At 46.6% G+C, this 16,907-nt stretch overlaps 4 protein-coding genes across 8 annotated transcripts; 3 read left to right on the forward strand and 1 right to left on the reverse strand.

Annotated features, from left to right (window-relative positions):
• Positions 1–242: 242 nt before the first annotated feature.
• Positions 243–6,447, forward strand: LOC125510167 (peptidyl-prolyl cis-trans isomerase CYP21-1). The gene is made up of 7 exons (XM_048675266.1): positions 243–497; positions 851–926; positions 1,051–1,098; positions 1,584–1,607; positions 1,696–1,878; positions 5,781–5,856; positions 5,936–6,447. Exons 1-7 carry the CDS (start codon positions 420–422, stop codon positions 6,099–6,101), a joined length of 651 nt encoding a protein of 216 aa, XP_048531223.1. The 5' UTR covers positions 243–419; the 3' UTR covers positions 6,102–6,447.
• Positions 6,448–7,040: 593 nt separating this feature from the next.
• LOC125510168 lies at positions 7,041–8,909 on the forward strand. 3 transcript variants are annotated; one of them, XM_048675269.1, is made up of 3 exons: positions 7,048–7,327; positions 7,434–7,634; positions 8,449–8,909. In XM_048675269.1, the coding sequence occupies exons 1-3, from the start codon at positions 7,262–7,264 to the stop codon at positions 8,464–8,466; spliced, it is 285 nt and encodes a 94-aa protein (XP_048531226.1). In that variant the 5' UTR covers positions 7,048–7,261; the 3' UTR covers positions 8,467–8,909. The 3 variants fall into 3 exon arrangements, with proteins under 3 accessions (XP_048531224.1, XP_048531226.1, XP_048531225.1); XM_048675267.1 differs by lacking the exon at positions 7,434–7,634 and having other exon boundaries at positions 7,041–7,327; XM_048675268.1 differs by lacking the exon at positions 8,449–8,909 and having other exon boundaries at positions 7,050–7,327; positions 7,434–7,988.
• On the reverse strand, positions 8,417–12,428 carry LOC125510166 (vicilin-like seed storage protein At2g18540). Of its 3 annotated transcripts, XM_048675262.1 has the most exons (12): positions 12,277–12,428; positions 11,925–12,194; positions 10,880–11,144; positions 10,707–10,792; positions 10,499–10,624; positions 10,179–10,421; positions 9,710–10,066; positions 9,546–9,620; positions 9,387–9,460; positions 9,152–9,314; positions 8,929–9,065; positions 8,417–8,840 (listed from the first exon to the last, which is right to left on the reverse strand). In XM_048675262.1, exons 4-10 carry the CDS (start codon positions 10,711–10,713, stop codon positions 9,198–9,200), a joined length of 999 nt encoding a protein of 332 aa, XP_048531219.1. In that variant the 5' UTR covers positions 10,714–10,792; positions 10,880–11,144; positions 11,925–12,194; positions 12,277–12,428; the 3' UTR covers positions 8,417–8,840; positions 8,929–9,065; positions 9,152–9,197. The 3 variants fall into 3 exon arrangements, with proteins under 3 accessions (XP_048531219.1, XP_048531220.1, XP_048531222.1); XM_048675263.1 differs by having other exon boundaries at positions 11,925–12,368; XM_048675265.1 differs by lacking the exons at positions 10,707–10,792; positions 10,880–11,144; positions 11,925–12,194; positions 12,277–12,428 and having other exon boundaries at positions 10,494–10,624.
• Positions 12,429–14,518: 2,090 nt separating this feature from the next.
• LOC125556464 lies at positions 14,519–16,492 on the forward strand. Its single transcript, XM_048719194.1, has 2 exons — positions 14,519–15,916; positions 16,155–16,492. The coding sequence occupies exons 1-2, from the start codon at positions 14,883–14,885 to the stop codon at positions 16,180–16,182; spliced, it is 1,062 nt and encodes a 353-aa protein (XP_048575151.1). The 5' UTR covers positions 14,519–14,882; the 3' UTR covers positions 16,183–16,492.
• The last annotated feature ends 415 nt before the right edge of the window (positions 16,493–16,907 follow it).

A 16,907-nucleotide genomic window follows, 5' to 3' on the forward strand; every position in this document is an offset into this window, starting at 1 on the left:
TAATACATGGTCAACTTTTCTGTAGACGTTTAACATTTTTCAAATGCCTGATTAATGTTTTTCAAAACATTATGTAAAGTATATTTTTGTAATATATATCTTTAGAATATTTGGAATCGTAAAAAAAGGTAAAAAAATCAAAAAGTAGAACAACAGAAACAAAAACGAGGCACTGGAGTTCCGTTTAATGCGCCGGCCCATACGCTCGGTCGACTGCGAGGCGGAAGTTTGTCTCGCTTAACGCGAGACATAGTCGCGCCCCAGAAATCAGGCCTGTTGTACCGAAACGGAGGAGGGCGTCTCTCTGCTCCGTCGCCGATCTCGCCTCCGCCGCGAATCCCCCGAAACCGCGAGCAGATTCGCGCCGGACTCGCGACGATTTTTGATGAGATAAGCCCCCGGCCACCTCGGGGTTCGCGATGCTGCGGAAGGCGGCCGTCGGGTTCCTCGCCTGCCTCGTGCTCTACCTCGCCTTCTCCTCCTACCTCCGTAGCCAGGTACGGCTCGCGCACTTCCCCATTCCGGGAGCTTCCAATGGTTGGTTGGTCTGGTCCGGTTGTGCCTTAGAAACAGGCCTGAATCTGGTGCGGCCGTTCCGTGCTTGGTAGTTCAGTCTCGTAGGGAGTGTCGATAAGGCGGAATCGGACTGGATCTTCCTGCTCCATTCTCAATGTGCATGTCTGTACCTAGTCCATTCATTGCCTTGTTGGTAGCGGCTTCGTGATGCGGACATTTTTCCTTTTCATGACTACCGCGACTGCCTTGTTGCTAGCAGTGACTAGCCAGGTGATGAACTGATGATTCAGGATTACAGAACATTTACCATTTTTTTCCTTTTCATGTTGGACAGAGGGCTGCATATGTTCAGTTACCAGCAGTTACTCACAGGGTATACCTGGACGTGGAAATTGATGGCCAAAATATAGGTATATCCTTCTTTCATAACATCATTTTTCTTCTGATGTCGCGCTGTACTTTGCATTGTAACAGCACATATTCTTAACAACCATTTTCTGGCTGCCCTAATTCTTGTCTGGCCTGTTGTTACAGGTAGAATTGTCATTGGTCTTTATGGGGAAGTTGTGCCAAAGACAGTTGGTATTTTCACACCCTCTGTCTCTCTTTCTACTCATGCTTATATTTTCCTATTGAAGCATATAACTCTTTGGGGGTAACGACCTAGTCAAAGATTGCATGGTTATCCTGTTGTGAAATAAAATCTTTCGTACAAAAAAGTTATTTATGCTGAGGTCTTGTGCTCCTTGTTAGATACTATAAAATGGCGAAAACTGGAAATTGATTGGATGGTCATTGTTCTCAGTAGTTTAGTGGAGGAAGACTGATGTGTAGATGCATGCCTACACCCCAACCTTGTCTGCTTGTTTGCAACTTTCCATTCATTTTGTTAAGATGTCTGTGGTTGTTAATAATGAAAAAGAGGCGTCAACAGATGAACTATCCTAAATATCTTCCACCTTTCAAATATCTTGCCAAAGGAACAGTTTAGTAATATATAGGAATACTATCTTTCACTTATGAAGTTTATTTTCGGTACTGATATTTTTTATTCCTGCATTTTGCAGAAAATTTTAGAGCCCTTTGTACAGGTATTGTTCTTCCTTGAATTGTTTGCATGCTGTCTTACTTGATTTCCTTGAGGTGATTTTTCATATTGTACTTTGTTCATTATTGCAGGTGAAAAGGGTGATGGGCCCAAGGGTAAACCTCTTCACTATAAAGGAACACCATTTCATCGAATCATCCCAGGTTTCATGATTCAGGGTGGTGACATAGTTAGAGGTGATGGGAAAGCAAGCGAATCTATATATGGAGGCACCTTCCCAGATGAGAATTTCAGTGTGAAACATACACATCCAGGTCAGATGTGCAACCAGGGATTCCTTTTTTTCGGTTCAGTTTTAACTTTGCCTTTAGTTATATACCAACTTAGTAACACACTTATGTTCTACTAATTAATTGCCCATGTGTTGCCGCGGGGCCATATATTTTCACTGGTTCAACACTAATCATGTTAGACATATGCTTTAAGGATTCTCGTGCACATCAAACAACATTGTCAGCTTTTACCGTTAAATCCCCATTCTTTTTCCTGCATCGACTATGCCGACCTCCCCATTGCAAGCTCGTGATTAATAGTCGATGGCACATCCGTCTCACAATCCCCCAATTCTCCCACACCCACGCTTCGAATTTCAAACTTATAACCATGCAGTTGTGTTAAAATAAGTCAGATCATGAATCAGTTAGTACAATATTTACAAGAAAGAAAACAAATGATTTGCATAATAACTACGTGTGAGGGTTAAAGGAGTTTGACTTCTTTTTGCATGCTGCACTGTTAGCGCCACACACTTTTATGTTGTTCATTCTCGCCAAGGTCCCGTACTTGAATTCATCACAGTAGCATGTGTTCTAACTATTGTTCTGTTCGTACTTGAATTCGTCAGACTGTTACAAACCTTAACAATTCTCCCCAGGCCATTGATGCATATAAGCACATAAGTGCTAACTATTGTTTTGTCAATGAAGGTGTTACAATAGCATGTGTGGCACTCATGTCTTAGTCATACTGCCGAGACGGTAATACAGAGAAATAGGTGCAACAATCCAATACAGGGAAATCAGTAACAATCGAATACAATGGAAACAACACAATAAAGATGAAGCTATTAAGAAATACACATATAAACATGAAAGTATTATCACAAAAGTCACCATGCAGGTACAATTCACTAAAAAAAGGAACTAAAAGATCTGTTTGTACTGAAAATAGGTGCCTCACCATAATGTACATGCGAAATTCAAACATGCACATATCCAATAATCAGTTCTGAATAGATTGTTTCTAACCTTAATAATGTAATTGCTCCAGCTTGTATATCATTCTTTTGATATTAGCTATGCAAGGTTGAGAGAGTTTCTCAAATGTAGGCCCGTATGCCTGGGAATTGTGACCCCAACATAGTTTTGAAACAAAGGCAGGATAATGTACAAAATAAACCATGTCATGTCTAACTCAACAAATCAACAATAAATGATGGCCACAATATGCGATGTCTTTTCTCCAGCTCCAAGGTCTCCACCATCCTCCCATTGTTCACTTCACCTAAATCCAAATTAATTTAGTATTTTCACACACACGAATTATATCTTAATGAATCGGGTAAATGGAGGAAGAACTTGGAAAATGGAGAATAGAATGATATGTAATCGGTTCTTTATGAAAAATACAACAATGTTGCCTTATATAATCAACTAATTCGTGTACCAACTGCTGTAGCAACTCTAAGAAAAAATAACAACGATAAGGACAAGTGCTCTCCAAGCTAAAGTGCAGCAAAACAAGATCTAAAGTACAAATGATGTTTTTTCTGCGCTCTAATGAAAACACAGATAAAGATGCAACCTAGGACCTAAGCAAGCATGAACGGATCAGAGAGGTACGAGGCGGAGAAAGATTGGCCAGGCTTACACAAAGCTAACCTACCCAGGGAGTTGGGTAGAACAAGGTTGGCAGGAATGAACGGATGGGTAGGGAAAGTATCGGGTCCTCCCAGCCTTGAATCCAGATGTGAATAGTGTCAGTGTTGCTTTTTTTTTACACTATTCATGCTAGATTTCACATTTTTGTTTCTCAATTTGCGTTTCAATTTTGGACCTGAAATTTTTAGGGGTTTTAGTCACATTCATTGTGAACATTCACATTTTTTCCGGAATTTTTTGAAACATTTAAAAATGTTTTTTTTTTACATTGGAGCACCGGGAGTACCCCAAGGTTGGGAGCACCCGATACTTTCCCCGGATGGGTAGCCTGGGCGTTGTCCTCCTCTGGGACTATGAGCTAATGCGAAGCTCACTTATTTATCTTGGTGCTTCCGGATCTGTCCTCCCTCCTATTCTCCATACTGAATTCCCTTCTCCTTTCCTCTGCACCATTGAGACCGACTTTTCTGTGAAGTTTAATTAACAGGAGAGTCCAGTACAATGAAAAATCAATATCTTTGGAGAAATTGTAATACGAGCAGAATAGCTGATATTAGTAGCTTTTGCAAAATCTCACAAGCAACTTCAATTCAAGGGACCAATTTTTGACGTGCATATGCGCATATACATGGGAATGTTAATAATTTCTTTGAAAGAAGTTATAATAAGTTGATAATTTTTAAGAGCATGAATTCAATCTCCCATCATCAGGATGTTGCCTCGCACAATGTGAGCAAGAAGATTATATCTTTTGAAATAACTAATCCATAACATATGCAGTAATTTTATAACAAAATCACATGAAAATTGCATCTACCAACTGAATGAGGCTTATACCACACATACAAGGCAGTATACATACTCTGGCATTTATCGAGCAGCTAGTATTCATACAGTGACCAGCATCGTTGAAGCAAGGCAATCTGTACGTGGATGGGCGAGGATCTTGAGAGCCGGCTGCCGTTAGGGGTGGAAGGCCGCCAAATCGATTAACTTCCATGATGTGCTGCCATCGTCTAAGCAACTATGGAAACGGTGACCATGGCCGTAGCTAGCGAAGGCGGGCTCATACACGGGTAGGGGGGAGGGTACAGCAAGGAGGAGGGGGCGTGGTGGTGATGGTGGGCGATGGGACTGCTAGGATAGATGAGGGGGCAGGAGATGCGCCGTGGATGGCGTGGGAGGAGATGTAGAAGGAGGTGGAGGAGATGGTTTGGAGAAGGGATGGCGGGCCGTGGTGGTGGTGGAGGGATGTGAGGGTTGGGAGGCTGCAGGGGAGAGGAGGCATGTGAGGCGTCGGGAGTGGACGACGCCGGCGGTGGCCACCGCCAGAGCGGAGCTCCATGGCTGGCTGGAGGTGGAGTGATGGGGCTGCACGAGAGTGAAGGAGGGGTTTTGTGCAAAAGCATGGAGCGGAGTGGCGGGTGTCTCTCTGTAAAAGTGCCACAGCTGGCTTGGCATATGTTGGATGTAGATCTGACGGTCGAAATCGATAGATGTCAGACACAACATCACGACCAACTGATTCCTTTTTAGGAGTAGAGATGAAGACAACTACCATCTATTTTGTGACCGCCACTGGCGAAGTTCCTACATAGGCTATCTTTATTATTTCGTCTGTCCTCCGTAAGTGCTAGCGTATTGCATGAGGCTCTGAACTATTTGTTTGAGATTGTCTCAGAGACTCAGATAAATATTATCTACAGAGCTCCCTCACACTTTTAGCATTAAAGCAAACGTACCAGAGAAAAAGGAAATGCTGTCTCCTTAGCTGAGGCAACTGTCTTCTCAGCCTCAAGCCGACCAAGCAGATTGAACTGGGGCCTTGGTGCATCACTGAAGCTGGTAAACACTACATCTGGCGACGAAGCAAGTTCCAATGAGACAGTAGTGTAAAACCTTGATCCTTGAGGGCCACATGTAATGTCCACGAGCACCTTTGGGTGTACTAATGCACTAGTACGCCTGCAAAATCCCGTTTGCTCCTAATTTTTCAGCCCTCATATGGCAAGATTGACCACTACATTACACAATTGAAAGTACGCAAAATACACCTAGTGGGGTTTCTCAGTGTTAAACTTAAAAGGTACATTCTGGCATAGATGAGTACTGAAAATAGAGCTGGAAGTGGGTGTGTGTATGATTGTGTGCATCACTACACTAAGTTACGTGGTGTTTGTTCTTCAATATTCTTTCGGCATGTTCTGCCTTGTTTTAAATACCTCGTAATGTGAATACCCTGTTTCTGAAATTGGAGTTACCTTGTGATCTTGCAGGTGTTGTTGCTATGGCAAATTCCGGAACTGATTCCAACGGATCCCAATTCTACATAACCACAATCAAGACAGGCTGGTAAGCTCGATTACACCATATGTCTGCACTCAACTTAACATTGACCAATCTACGACTTCTGAAATGGCAAGCGCTGCAGGTTGGATGGGGAGCATGTGGTCTTTGGCAGGGTGATTCAGGGAATGGATTATGTCTACGCCATTGAAGGGGGCGCAGGCACTTACAACGGCAAGCCGAGGAAGAAGGTGCTGATCACTGACTCTGGTGAGATACCCAAGGAGAAATGGGGCGAGGAAGCAGACTGAGTCATAGCCTAGTGCTAGAAAGGGGTTGATGCCTTCCCACCCACCCAGATTCAAGGCATAGTGATTGCAATTTGGGTTCGTTGCACCAATTATACCGTAGGGGCCTCCCTTATAGTCTTTCTGTCAAAATGAAAACGGGGCGACTGAAATTCAGTAGGCTGCTTGGCCTACTCTGTTGCCTACGGATTTTGACACCGCGCGCTTTCGTGACCGGTTTTCTTCGCACACCAGCTGTGCTTCGGGCAGAGTTCTGAATGTTGTACATTGTAGCCAGCGTATCGCATGCCAAAACCTACTTGTATCTTTTTTTGCGGGGTAAAACCTACTTGTATCTGATTAGTAGTGATATCCATATTACGCTAGGGATTTTTTTTCTTTTTTTTTGCGGTTGCTAGGGAATTTTGTTGCTGGATCTACCTACCCCTAGCCTATGCAGTAAAATGCCAAACGGATGACCAGAGTCCATTGAGGAACCAGATTCGACCACATGACCCTTCTTTGGCTCTGAAATGATTGTCTTGTCTTCAGACAGGTTTATCTAGGGCACATCTAAGTGATTCAATCAAGCTAGAAAGAAAAAGAAAAAAAAACAAAAGAAAATGCTTGCATGAATCTTAGCGTAAAATTAATGACATAGGATTTTTTTTTGAAATAGATGTGCAATACTTAGAGCATATTTAGATGTGCTTTAGCAAAACTGTTGTTTTTAACTGAAGTTGAGTCCAGAACTATCGATTGAAGCAGAGTGAACGAAAGTGCTATTATGAGCTCGAGCTCAGATGCACCTGTTATCACAACCGTTCTTTCGCGCTAAGATTCGCATCAGGGATTGTTTTTTAGTCCGTATTCTCTATAGTATGTCTGCTTTTTCACAGAGTATGGCCCACTTACCTACCGCATTCATTTGGACGTCCGTCATCCCGTGCGAGGCGGCTCAGATGAATCTTTGCGTCGTGGTCCACGGCTCATCCGTTATCTTCCCAAACGGTGCCCTCTAGGGATATTTTAATGTTTCTGCACTGCGTCGCCAGCACCACCCCTTGCTCTCGAAGATTCATCTACGCCCCGCTCCTCACCCTTATCCTCTCCTTGGCGACCATGGCTGCTTCTTCTTCTTCATCACAGCCAGACGAAGTGCTGCCACTGTTTGCTTGCCCCAAATGCTTAAGGTGGTCACCTTCGTCTCTCGCGGCGGAACTCGGTACTACAAGTGCGTCAGGAAAGATGTAAGTGCCCGTCTTCCATGATGAACAATCACTTTTAAGTCCTCAAAAAAAAATCACTTTTAGATCTGCCACTCCCAATCCGGTGCTGAACTTAGGATCCACGCAGGCTGGGCTATGCCGGTTCATGAGATCCACCGAGACGTACCTGCCGGAGCTGACTCGTCATGGCCTGTTGCAGCCGTATGTGCTGCAGGCTGCATCACTCCCTTGCCGTCCACCCGTCCCGCCGTCCGGTCCTCTCCAGCAGAGACTAAGGCGAGAGCACAACTTCGACGACGGCGGACAGGCGGAGATTCAGCCTGCCCATGTAAGCAACCAGCCACCGCTGCAGCAGTCCCCTGTTGCCCCGCGGCGCCTCAATGCTGCTTCACTGACAGCCAGCGTACGGCGCTGCTCCTGGCCGGAACCAACTTCATCCTCGTCGTCGCCATGCTGAAGCAGCTAGTTTAGTGGTCAATGATCCATGTAGTATGGAGGAGTCGTCTAGTTAAGTCCACTGTTTTTTAGTTTGATTATTCCACTAAGTGCCTCCGGTCTAGTTTCTACTGCTCGCTTTTGTGTTCAACTCGACCATCCCGACGCATTTTTGTCAGGTCATTTGTATGCCAGCATGGATATGTAAATTAACGTACTGCTCAGAGTGTTTGAGGTTCTCTGGTAATCACCGTGTCCCGTGCTGCCCATGCCGCTCTTCTAGTGTTCACCCTTTTAGTCACCGGTTGGATCAGCCAGATCCTCATTAGGAGTTGGTAGATTTGGCAGCCACATATGCCTAGTTCGCTCCATAGAAATCATTTCAAACCAAGACGGATGGCCATAACTTATAATTACTTTTTCATTCACGCTTCAGATGCAGTCAATACATCTCTACATTCAGTTTCTAGCTTGAGTGTATAAGAAAATATAGGTTTCAGAGTTTAATTAGATTCAGATTCCAGAACCATCATCTACAGTCACTACGATACTAGAGATTCCATATTTTGTTGGGTTCACCTATACAGTTATTGAAAACCATCATCTACTATCAGTTTCAATCCATTTTAGATATACGTGCATTGCATCATGTGACTCCATTGGTTAGGGACTGTATATCAGGTTTAATTTCTCTGATCATGTTGCAGACCCAACATGTCCGATGAAGATAGCTGTGAAGGGGATACGGGCGATGCCAACCTACAGATTCCTAGCAACATAAATAGTGATGATTCAGCGGAGAATGATGCCACAGGCTGCTGTCCAGCACCAACATCTCGTATATCTGTCAAGCATGCTGTTGAGGTTATTCGGACATTCAATGAGTTCAAGCGATTCCTTGTGGCAAGCATCGGCTTTGGTGGCATGCTCGACCTCCAGTTGCTGCAGAAACTAAACCTCAAACATAGCTCACTTGTTGTCCTCTGGAAAGTGTAACCGCGCCTGTCGTCATGCCGATGAAGTGTGCCAATAGTCTGTGGAACCTCCGATGCTTCTGCTTGCATGGCAACTCCAGGAGTCACTGGACCAGTTGAATGTTCTGCACCCAAACCATTTTTTCATATTTCAGTGCATATATGAATAGAAATCATGGTAAAAAAGTCAGCAAGGTAAGCATGTGCACTGACCAGGATTATTATTGACCAGGATTATTGACTACGGAAACATTTGCGACCTCTGCAGCAGGCGCAGCAACTCGCCCCACATCTGCTGCCACCCACCCACACCTCACTGGCATAGTATTTCGTCTCGATGTTGGCAACTCCTGAAGATTTTTGCAATGCTTTATTGTCACACACACATATATATGAAACATGTACACAAAATTGACAAACGGATCGGTCTACGTACTATGTGGTAAGCAATGTTCCTGTCATCTGTGCTGCTGTCATCTGATTCAGAGCTTTCTGTTGGACAGATCGTCTGAACAATATTTGAGAACCTCGTTGTTTAGCCCTCCCCTTTCTTGATTTCTTGCTGCACTTACATTTCTTCCGAATGACACATCTCCGTCCTGCAAATCAAACATGTTTAGCATCCTTGTTTAGCCAGTCATATGCTACTTCTACTCATCCCACAACAATACCTTCAGTGGTTCGTTGTCTGCCAGACCAGTCCGACAGTGGAAAAAATTGTCCAACCTCGTCTGAACTCCCACGTCTACAAAGCAAGAAAATTCATCACACACACTTGTGAATGTGAAATCATTCTCTCAATACGAATTGAATTTTTTCCACAAATGTACCTGATGCTCTATGACCACCTGCCCCTGTTCCCTGACCATGATGTGTGGTCGCCACCTTGATTTGCTCGTCAGTGGCTACACAAAAGACACAAAGGCATTAGCTACCCGCAACATGGCCATCATTTCTACAAAAAAACATCTACTTGTATTTGTATCCCACTCACCATTCTGGTCATACATCTTCTGATACATACATGCAACCTGATCATCATTTGCCAACTGCTCCATTGCCTTCTGTTCAATCTCTTGCTGACACTTACTTGCAAGCTCTTCATCTTTCGCCTGCTGCTCCTTTGATTCCCTTTCTGCCTCTTCCTGACGTTTCTTTGCCAGTTCAGCGTCTTTATCTTCTTGCTCCTTTAGTCTCCTATCAATCTCCACCAGCCAGTCATTCTCATGATCAGACCTTTCTTCGAATTCAGCATCTTTGCTGCTATCAGTGTCCACCACGCACACAACCACTCCCGGGGTAATCATTGATTTTAGTCGGTTTGCTTGACGGCTTGCTTCCTCAATCACATCTGCAGTAAATACATATGGCTTAGTCGTTAATTTAACCTCTATTTGTTTTTTGACTACGCTATGTACAACATAAATATATCTCCAGTCTTGGAAAAAAAATAAGTTACTTACATTCCTCGTCCAGCTCTTTCTGGAGCTGCCTCGCACACTCCCCGTCAATGTCTAGCACACGAGGCTGTCTACAGCTATCCTCATCGTTCTCATGTTTCACAGTGACATTCCTGGCTCTAGCACACTCCATGCCAATCGTTATATTTTTGCACGATGAAATTACATGTCTTCTCCCCCCATCTACAGCAGTAGCTTGCATTTCTGTGATCTCTTGCAAGATATTCCCCATTTCATTTTCATCTCCTGCCAAGCCCAACAGTTCCATTTTAATTAGTTTGTTCAGGAGATCCCTGTTTTCATTCAGTGAACACTCACCATACCTTCTGTCTGTTGCACACCAACAGATGTGGCCGTGCTACGCCCGAAGCCCGGGGGACCTGCATCAATGGCATTATGCCTTGACACAGCAGTTGTTGCATTCGCCACTTGCCTCTGATGCATTGGTCCTACATTTTTCAGCACAAACAGCATGATCAAAACATACTCAGAAACAAATGGCATCCGCCCGCCAATGTATCTGCGATATACCAGCCATTATCCTCTGCTCATAGCAGCCTTATCAGAGCAAGGCATTGGCAACGACATGAGCTTGTGTTCTCCACACCAGCTTTCCCCTGCATAAATTTCCGGAAATTCAGTCAATGTAAGCAACTCTGCTCTGTCAGTAGCCCCAGCAAAAAAAGCAAAAATTTCATACTCACCGAGCAACCACATACTATTTCCTGCATGCACTTCGTCCTCTCAACATTCAGTCGGCTCTTACCGTATCGAATACCAAAGCCCTTTTCCCATGAATACAGATTGTAAAAGTCGTATGCCTCCCCAACTGAGTCGAACGATGTGCCGACAGTTGGGGTTATTACATTCTCAGTTGGGTTTTCGGCATAGCTACGAACGGCCTTCTCAAATGCACTGGTGCGGTTTGGGCAAGGTGGGCGGCTTGGAGCTGCAGCAACGGTCCTCAACCTACAGACCATCATCCATGTATAGCTTTATTTTTGCAACATTAAGGAAACACAGCGTTCGAACGAGAAATTAAAAATATTAATGCCACCACTGTACATTCTGTATGGTTGCAACAGCAACCAGACTTTAAACTGCCTCCTTAGTCTAATGTTAGCTATTTTATCCACTGAAATTTTTCGCACCCAGTTAACTACATGCCGTTACACTTATACTCCCTCCATAAACTAATATAAGAGCGTTTAGATCACAATCTAAACACTCTTATATTAGTTTATGGAGGGAGTACTATTTATCTCAATGATGAAAAACCGCCTAACTGTCATTTCTCTAACTACCAGGGAGTCAGCGAACCCTGAACAAGTGCAATTACATTGCTAGCACTGGCAACTATTCTTCTAGGCATGCAACCCCCAGATCAAAGCAAAAATGCAAGAGGGTCAGCAACACTGAATACTGCAAGTTCAATAAATCAACTCTCTGCTTTCTTCATCTGGAAGCATTTGAACTTGACAACTAGCAAGCACTGGAACACACCACCTGCAATTTTCTGTTCTTGTTCCAGTGTCAAGCTTTGAATCCCTAGTAAACTTTTGACATACAACTATGCATCTAAACACTCAGAGGTACATCAAAGAACTCATTAATGCAGCTAGGTTCCATCGAGTGGAAACACCGAAATGTTGTCTGCCAGACGTGAATTTAAGTGCCCACAGACCCAGCTAGAATGAATAATTGAACTGCATATGCCTGGGTAACTACACGATGAAAACCACTACTGACCTCTTATTCCATCCAGGCGCTCGGGGGTTCATCTTCCCAGTTGACAGCTCCGAACTGGGTGGAGAACTGTCTTTCCTCTCCGCCGCCGCTTCACTGCACGGCAAGATTTGTGCCTTCGCTGTGAAAGCCGGACCCTCCGGCTCCGGTTGCGCCTGATCCAGCATCTTTTGCGACGCCACCTCAAGCTCCACTACCGTACCGACCGCTATGGGCTCCGCCACCACCGGGGCGGACACCAAACACTCACCGACCTCCTCAAGCAAAGTGGATCTGAGGCAGGCAAAACGAAATCCATTTAGAACGACTACTTACGCTGCGTACAGAACGAAGAGGCAGTGCGGGGAAGGATTACGGCTGCCATGCTGGTCGCTGCTGCCGCCGTCGCCGCCGGAATCCGCGAGAGCTCCCAAAGTTAGGTCAACTGTGTGCTGTCGAAGGTACCGGACGACCCATTCAATTACCGCCCGAGCCCACACACGGAACGGAAAGCAAACTTCCTGGGCCACGGATCTGACGTCTACGCGCTATCTGATCCTCGGCCCAAGTCGTCAGCGACAAACGACGTCCCAGCTCCCGTCAAAACGAGGCCCACCACACGCGCCTGTCCTATACGTATTACGCTACAGTCCGCATTTTTTAACAACCCACCGCCAGGAGTATAAACAAATGGCACAGATCCTGATGTACTTTTGAAGGGCCTAGATAAAGAGCTCATTTGAGCCCAAGCTCAATTACTCCACGTTCCAGAGTGAAGGCTTCTTGTTTGAAAATAGACGAAACAGTATGACATTTTTTTTTTGAACTTAAACAGTATCACATATTGACAGGTCTAAGTGCAAGAAAAGGAATATGGCGCACATCTCGAGTAAAATATCTGTGGTAAAATAGACGAAAGATTACGGCATCCCAATCAGGTGTGCAAACTAAGCATGTCTTAGATTAAACAAAGATTACATACGTACTATGGTTTTTAGATTTTCATCGCAGCGAAACTAGCCCAAAGTCTTAGATTTGATATCAATGCCCACGTATTATCATATTACCTGATTTATTTAGGCTTTGACATTATTCGCTCAGCTGTATGAGATGTCCGTGGACTATGAGGTGTCTGGTAATGACTTTTATGTCCGGCATCGGCAGCCACTCCAACGATGATGACTGGGATGCATTCGTACGCGGCTGGCGACAAGGACAAGCTGGCCCTCCGCATCACGTTTCAATGGTCGCGAGGGGACAAGGGCGGCAGTTCTGGCTCTACTGCGACACCTCATGTTACCGGTGTATGTCCTTGGCGCTATACTACTAGCGTTTGGCTTCCGCGCCAGTAACCACGTTTGTGGAACGCCACTACTAAGGCTTTTTCCTACTAGTGTCCGGCAGGGCAGCGAAGGGTTTTAGTGGCCGCTCTACCAATGCCGAGGACACGCACGCCTGAATCGAAGGCGCGCTGCCCACCGCGAGAGGCGTCTGGCAATGGAGTCAGCCGCCACCACATCGGAGGCTGTCGCACGGTGGGATGCCGAACAAGGAGGAGCGGCTCCTAGCGTGGGTTTGCCGCCATTCACTTATGACGACAAAGATGGACGTCCGCCGGCTGTGGAGAAAGAACGCAAGCCGGCTTTGGAGGAAGAACGCAAAAGTGCTCCAGCTAGGCTTGGAGCTGTGCCCACCGGCTCTGGAGGAAGAACACAAAGGTGCTCCAGCAGGGCCTGGATTTGTGCCCGCGTGGCGAGTCGCCAAGCTCAACCAAAAGCACACAATGAGAGTCGTCAAGCCAAAGCAGGACCCCACATGACCGCATCGTTCGGAGGATGAAAGGCTTCATCGTCCTTTTCTGGACGCCTACCCAGATGAAAGGGCTAGCGTGAAAGTGATGAAGCTCGGCGCTCTCTTCATCTTGACTTTCATTATTACTAATCTAGTTAGAATTTGTCCGTCAGCGCTCTCTTCGTCTTTAACTTTCATTATTACTAATCTAGTTAGAATTTGTCCGTCAGCTAAACTGTGGTGATCTTTTGGTGATCGTTTATGTAAATTATGTTTTGGTGATCGTTTATGTGAATTATGCCCGTTGATGTCTTTATATTTTAGTTTTACTAATCTAGTTAGAATTTGTGCTTGTGGACATCTTTTGGTGATCATTTATGTGAATTATGCCCGTTGATTCGGTGTATATTTTCATTATTACTGATCTAGTTAGAATTTGTCTTTGTGGACATTTTTGATGATCGTTTATGTGAATTATGCCCGTTTGATGATCGTTTATGTGAATTATATCCATTTCATGTCTGTTTGATGATCATGATCTATGTAGCATTTGTATGTCCGTTTGATGATCTATATAGTATGTCCGTTTGATGAATATGCTCCGTTTGATGATCTATATAGTATGTACGTTTGATGAACATGTTGAGTTGTATCATTATCATGTATATGTGTATGAGTTATCCACGGGTGTAATGGCAGGACCTAGTCCTGACGGTGTAGCTGGCTAGCTTCACGACACCTCCTCTCCACGATCTTGCATGTAGGGATCGGAGGTTGCCTTCTCTGTATATGTATCTTCTTTCTGTGAGTAATACAGTGCGCACAGGGTTACGCCATTCTTCTTGGTAATCAGAGCTGGTTCTTCCTTCCCTACCCATGTAGACTAGCCCTACCTCCCCTCCGCCGACCGATGCCGACAACACCGGCGGCGTCACAACCTTCTTGGCTGCCGACCTCGCTGCTGCGGAAGCGGCGGCCGCTGCTTCTCCCCCGGCTCCGCGCGCAGCGCCCACCCCTGACCTTCCTTCGTCCGGCAACCTGCCCCTCACCACCAGTCCCCTTACCACCATCCTCTCGCCGTCGCAGTGACCTTTGCTCCGGCTGAACCCCTCCCATCCAGTATCTCCCACATAGTCGATTTCAAACTCTCTCTCGACGGCGCTAACTTCATCCGCTGGAGAAACTACTTCAATGATCAATCTCATCTTCGTCCGCTTCCACGCCGACGACCACATCCGCGACGGTGCCGCTGCACCCCTCTCAAACCCGCGCTGGCGTGATGACGACAACACAATCGTCCTGTGGTTTTTTGCCACCATCGCCGGCGATCTTCTCGACGTCGTCGCACCGGCGGGCTCCACCGCCTACACCATCTGGCGGCGCCTCCACGAGTACTTCCTAGAGAACGAGGCAGAGCTTGTGATGCACCTTGGCCAGGAGTTCCGGGCGGCCGTGCGCGGGGACCAGTCGATCAATGACTATTTCCACCGCCTCCAAGGCCTCGCTGCGGCCCTCGCTGATGTTCGGGAACAGGTCACCGACCGTACCCTTACCTTGCAGATGTCGGACGGTCTCGGCAAGAAATTCGAGCTCCAAGCGGCGATCATCCAGTCCACCGTCCCGCTGCCCACCTTCGCCCAAGCTCGGTCCCGTCTGGTGCTAGCCGAGCTCGCCCTCGACAAGCGGGCGCGCGCCGAGGGCGCGCAGATCCTTGCTGTCCACTCCGGCAACAATCGTGGTGGTGACCGCAACGGCGGCCGCGGTGGCGATCGCGGCTATCGTTCTGCTCAAGGCGGGGGTGACCGCGGCCCTCCTGGCGGTGGTGGAGTTGGCCGCGGTGCTGACCGTGCTGCTCGTGGCAGAAACCGTGGTGGTGGCCGCGGGGGCGTGGCCGTGGCCGTGGTCGCGGTGACGCTCCCACGGTGGCTGGGCCACCCAGCAACCCTGGCTGGGGTATTTCGCGCCCATGGGCATGCCCTTCCCCCCACCGCGTGCTCCTTGGATCCCGCCGAACTCGGCCGGCGTCCTCGGCCCCCGCCCTGGTGCGCCCACGCACGCCTACCCCGTGATGCAGCCTTCTGCTCCGCCCGTGCCCTACTCCACGCCGTACTCATGGGACGCCTCGGCGATGTTCCACTCTGCGCCAAGCTACGGGGCGGCCTTCCCTGCTCAAGCCGAGTGGATTATGGACACGGGCGCATCATCCGATGTCACTGGGAACCCAGGTATCCTCGACGAGTCTCATCCTTTATTAGCGCATAATACTCATCATATTATTGTTGGCAATGGGGCTCGTCTTCTGGTGGATGCCGTTGGTAACACTCGCCTCCCTCCTCGACCCTTCTATCTTACTCATATATTACTTTCACCTAATATTATTCAAAATCTCATTTTCGTCCACACAAATTCACTCGCGATAATTTATGTTCCGTGGAGTTTGACCCCCTCGGCTTTTCTGTGAAGGACCTTCAAACCAAGGCGGTCCTTCTGAGGTGCAATAGCTCCGGCGACCTCTACCGCTTCTTCGGCAACCACGGCGACACCCCTCTCGTGGCCTTCACTACCACCTCATCGGATCTTTGGCATAAGCGGCTCGGCAATCCGGACTCCTCTACATTAGTTTTATTTTCCCTTTGATGTTCCACCAAGATGTAATAAAGCTTCCTTGTCGCCACTTTGTACCGCTTGCCAATTGGGCAAGCACACATGACTTCCGTTTCCTACCTCTACCTCTTATACCACCGTGCCATTTCAACTCTTGCATTGCGATTTGTGGACCTCACCGATCATTAGTTTTTCGGGCTACAAGTACTATCTTATTATTTTGGATGATTACACACATTATTCTTGGGTCTTTCCACTCTGTGCCAAATCCGACACATGCGCCACGTTACAACGTTTCTTTTCTTTTGTCCTCACTCAATTTCATGTTTTATTGCAATGCTTGCAGTGTGACAATGGCAGTGAGTTCCTCACCACCCAACTCCGAGAGTTCTTCTCCACTAATGGTATTTCCTTTCGCCTTACGTGCCCACATACCTTCCCACAAAACGGCAAAGCGGAGTGCCATATCCGTACAACCAATGACGTGGTCCGCACCCTGCTCTTCCAAGCACATCACCCTCAGCCATTCTAGGTTGAAGCTCTCCACACTGCCAACAGCCATCTCAACATTCGCCCTTCCCGTGCCATCCACCACTTTATCCCACACTTTCT

Source organism: Triticum urartu, chromosome 5 (assembly GCF_003073215.2).
Source record: "Triticum urartu cultivar G1812 chromosome 5, Tu2.1, whole genome shotgun sequence".
NCBI classification, from domain to species: Eukaryota; Viridiplantae; Streptophyta; class Magnoliopsida; order Poales; family Poaceae; genus Triticum; species Triticum urartu.

Coding starts and splice junctions, on each gene's coding strand:
- LOC125556464 (XM_048719194.1), top strand. CDS start 14,883: ATGATCAATCTCATCTTCGTCCGCTTCCACGCCGACGACCACATCCGC. Junction 15,917..16,154: donor CGATGTCACTGGGAACCCAG/GTATCCTCGACG, acceptor TTTTCTGTGAAG/GACCTTCAAACCAAGGCGGT.
- LOC125510167 (XM_048675266.1), top strand. CDS start 420: ATGCTGCGGAAGGCGGCCGTCGGGTTCCTCGCCTGCCTCGTGCTCTAC. Junction 1,608..1,695: donor TTTTAGAGCCCTTTGTACAG/GTATTGTTCTTC, acceptor TCATTATTGCAG/GTGAAAAGGGTGATGGGCCC. Junction 5,857..5,935: donor ACCACAATCAAGACAGGCTG/GTAAGCTCGATT, acceptor CAAGCGCTGCAG/GTTGGATGGGGAGCATGTGG.
- LOC125510166 (XM_048675262.1), bottom strand. Junction 9,621..9,709: donor GAAGATGTATGACCAGAATG/GTGAGTGGGATA, acceptor TCTTTTGTGTAG/CCACTGACGAGCAAATCAAG. Junction 9,315..9,386: donor CAGACAACGAACCACTGAAG/GTATTGTTGTGG, acceptor TTTGATTTGCAG/GACGGAGATGTGTCATTCGG.
- LOC125510168 (XM_048675267.1), top strand. CDS start 7,110: ATGTTTCTGCACTGCGTCGCCAGCACCACCCCTTGCTCTCGAAGATTC. Junction 7,328..8,448: donor ACAAGTGCGTCAGGAAAGAT/GTAAGTGCCCGT, acceptor ATCATGTTGCAG/ACCCAACATGTCCGATGAAG.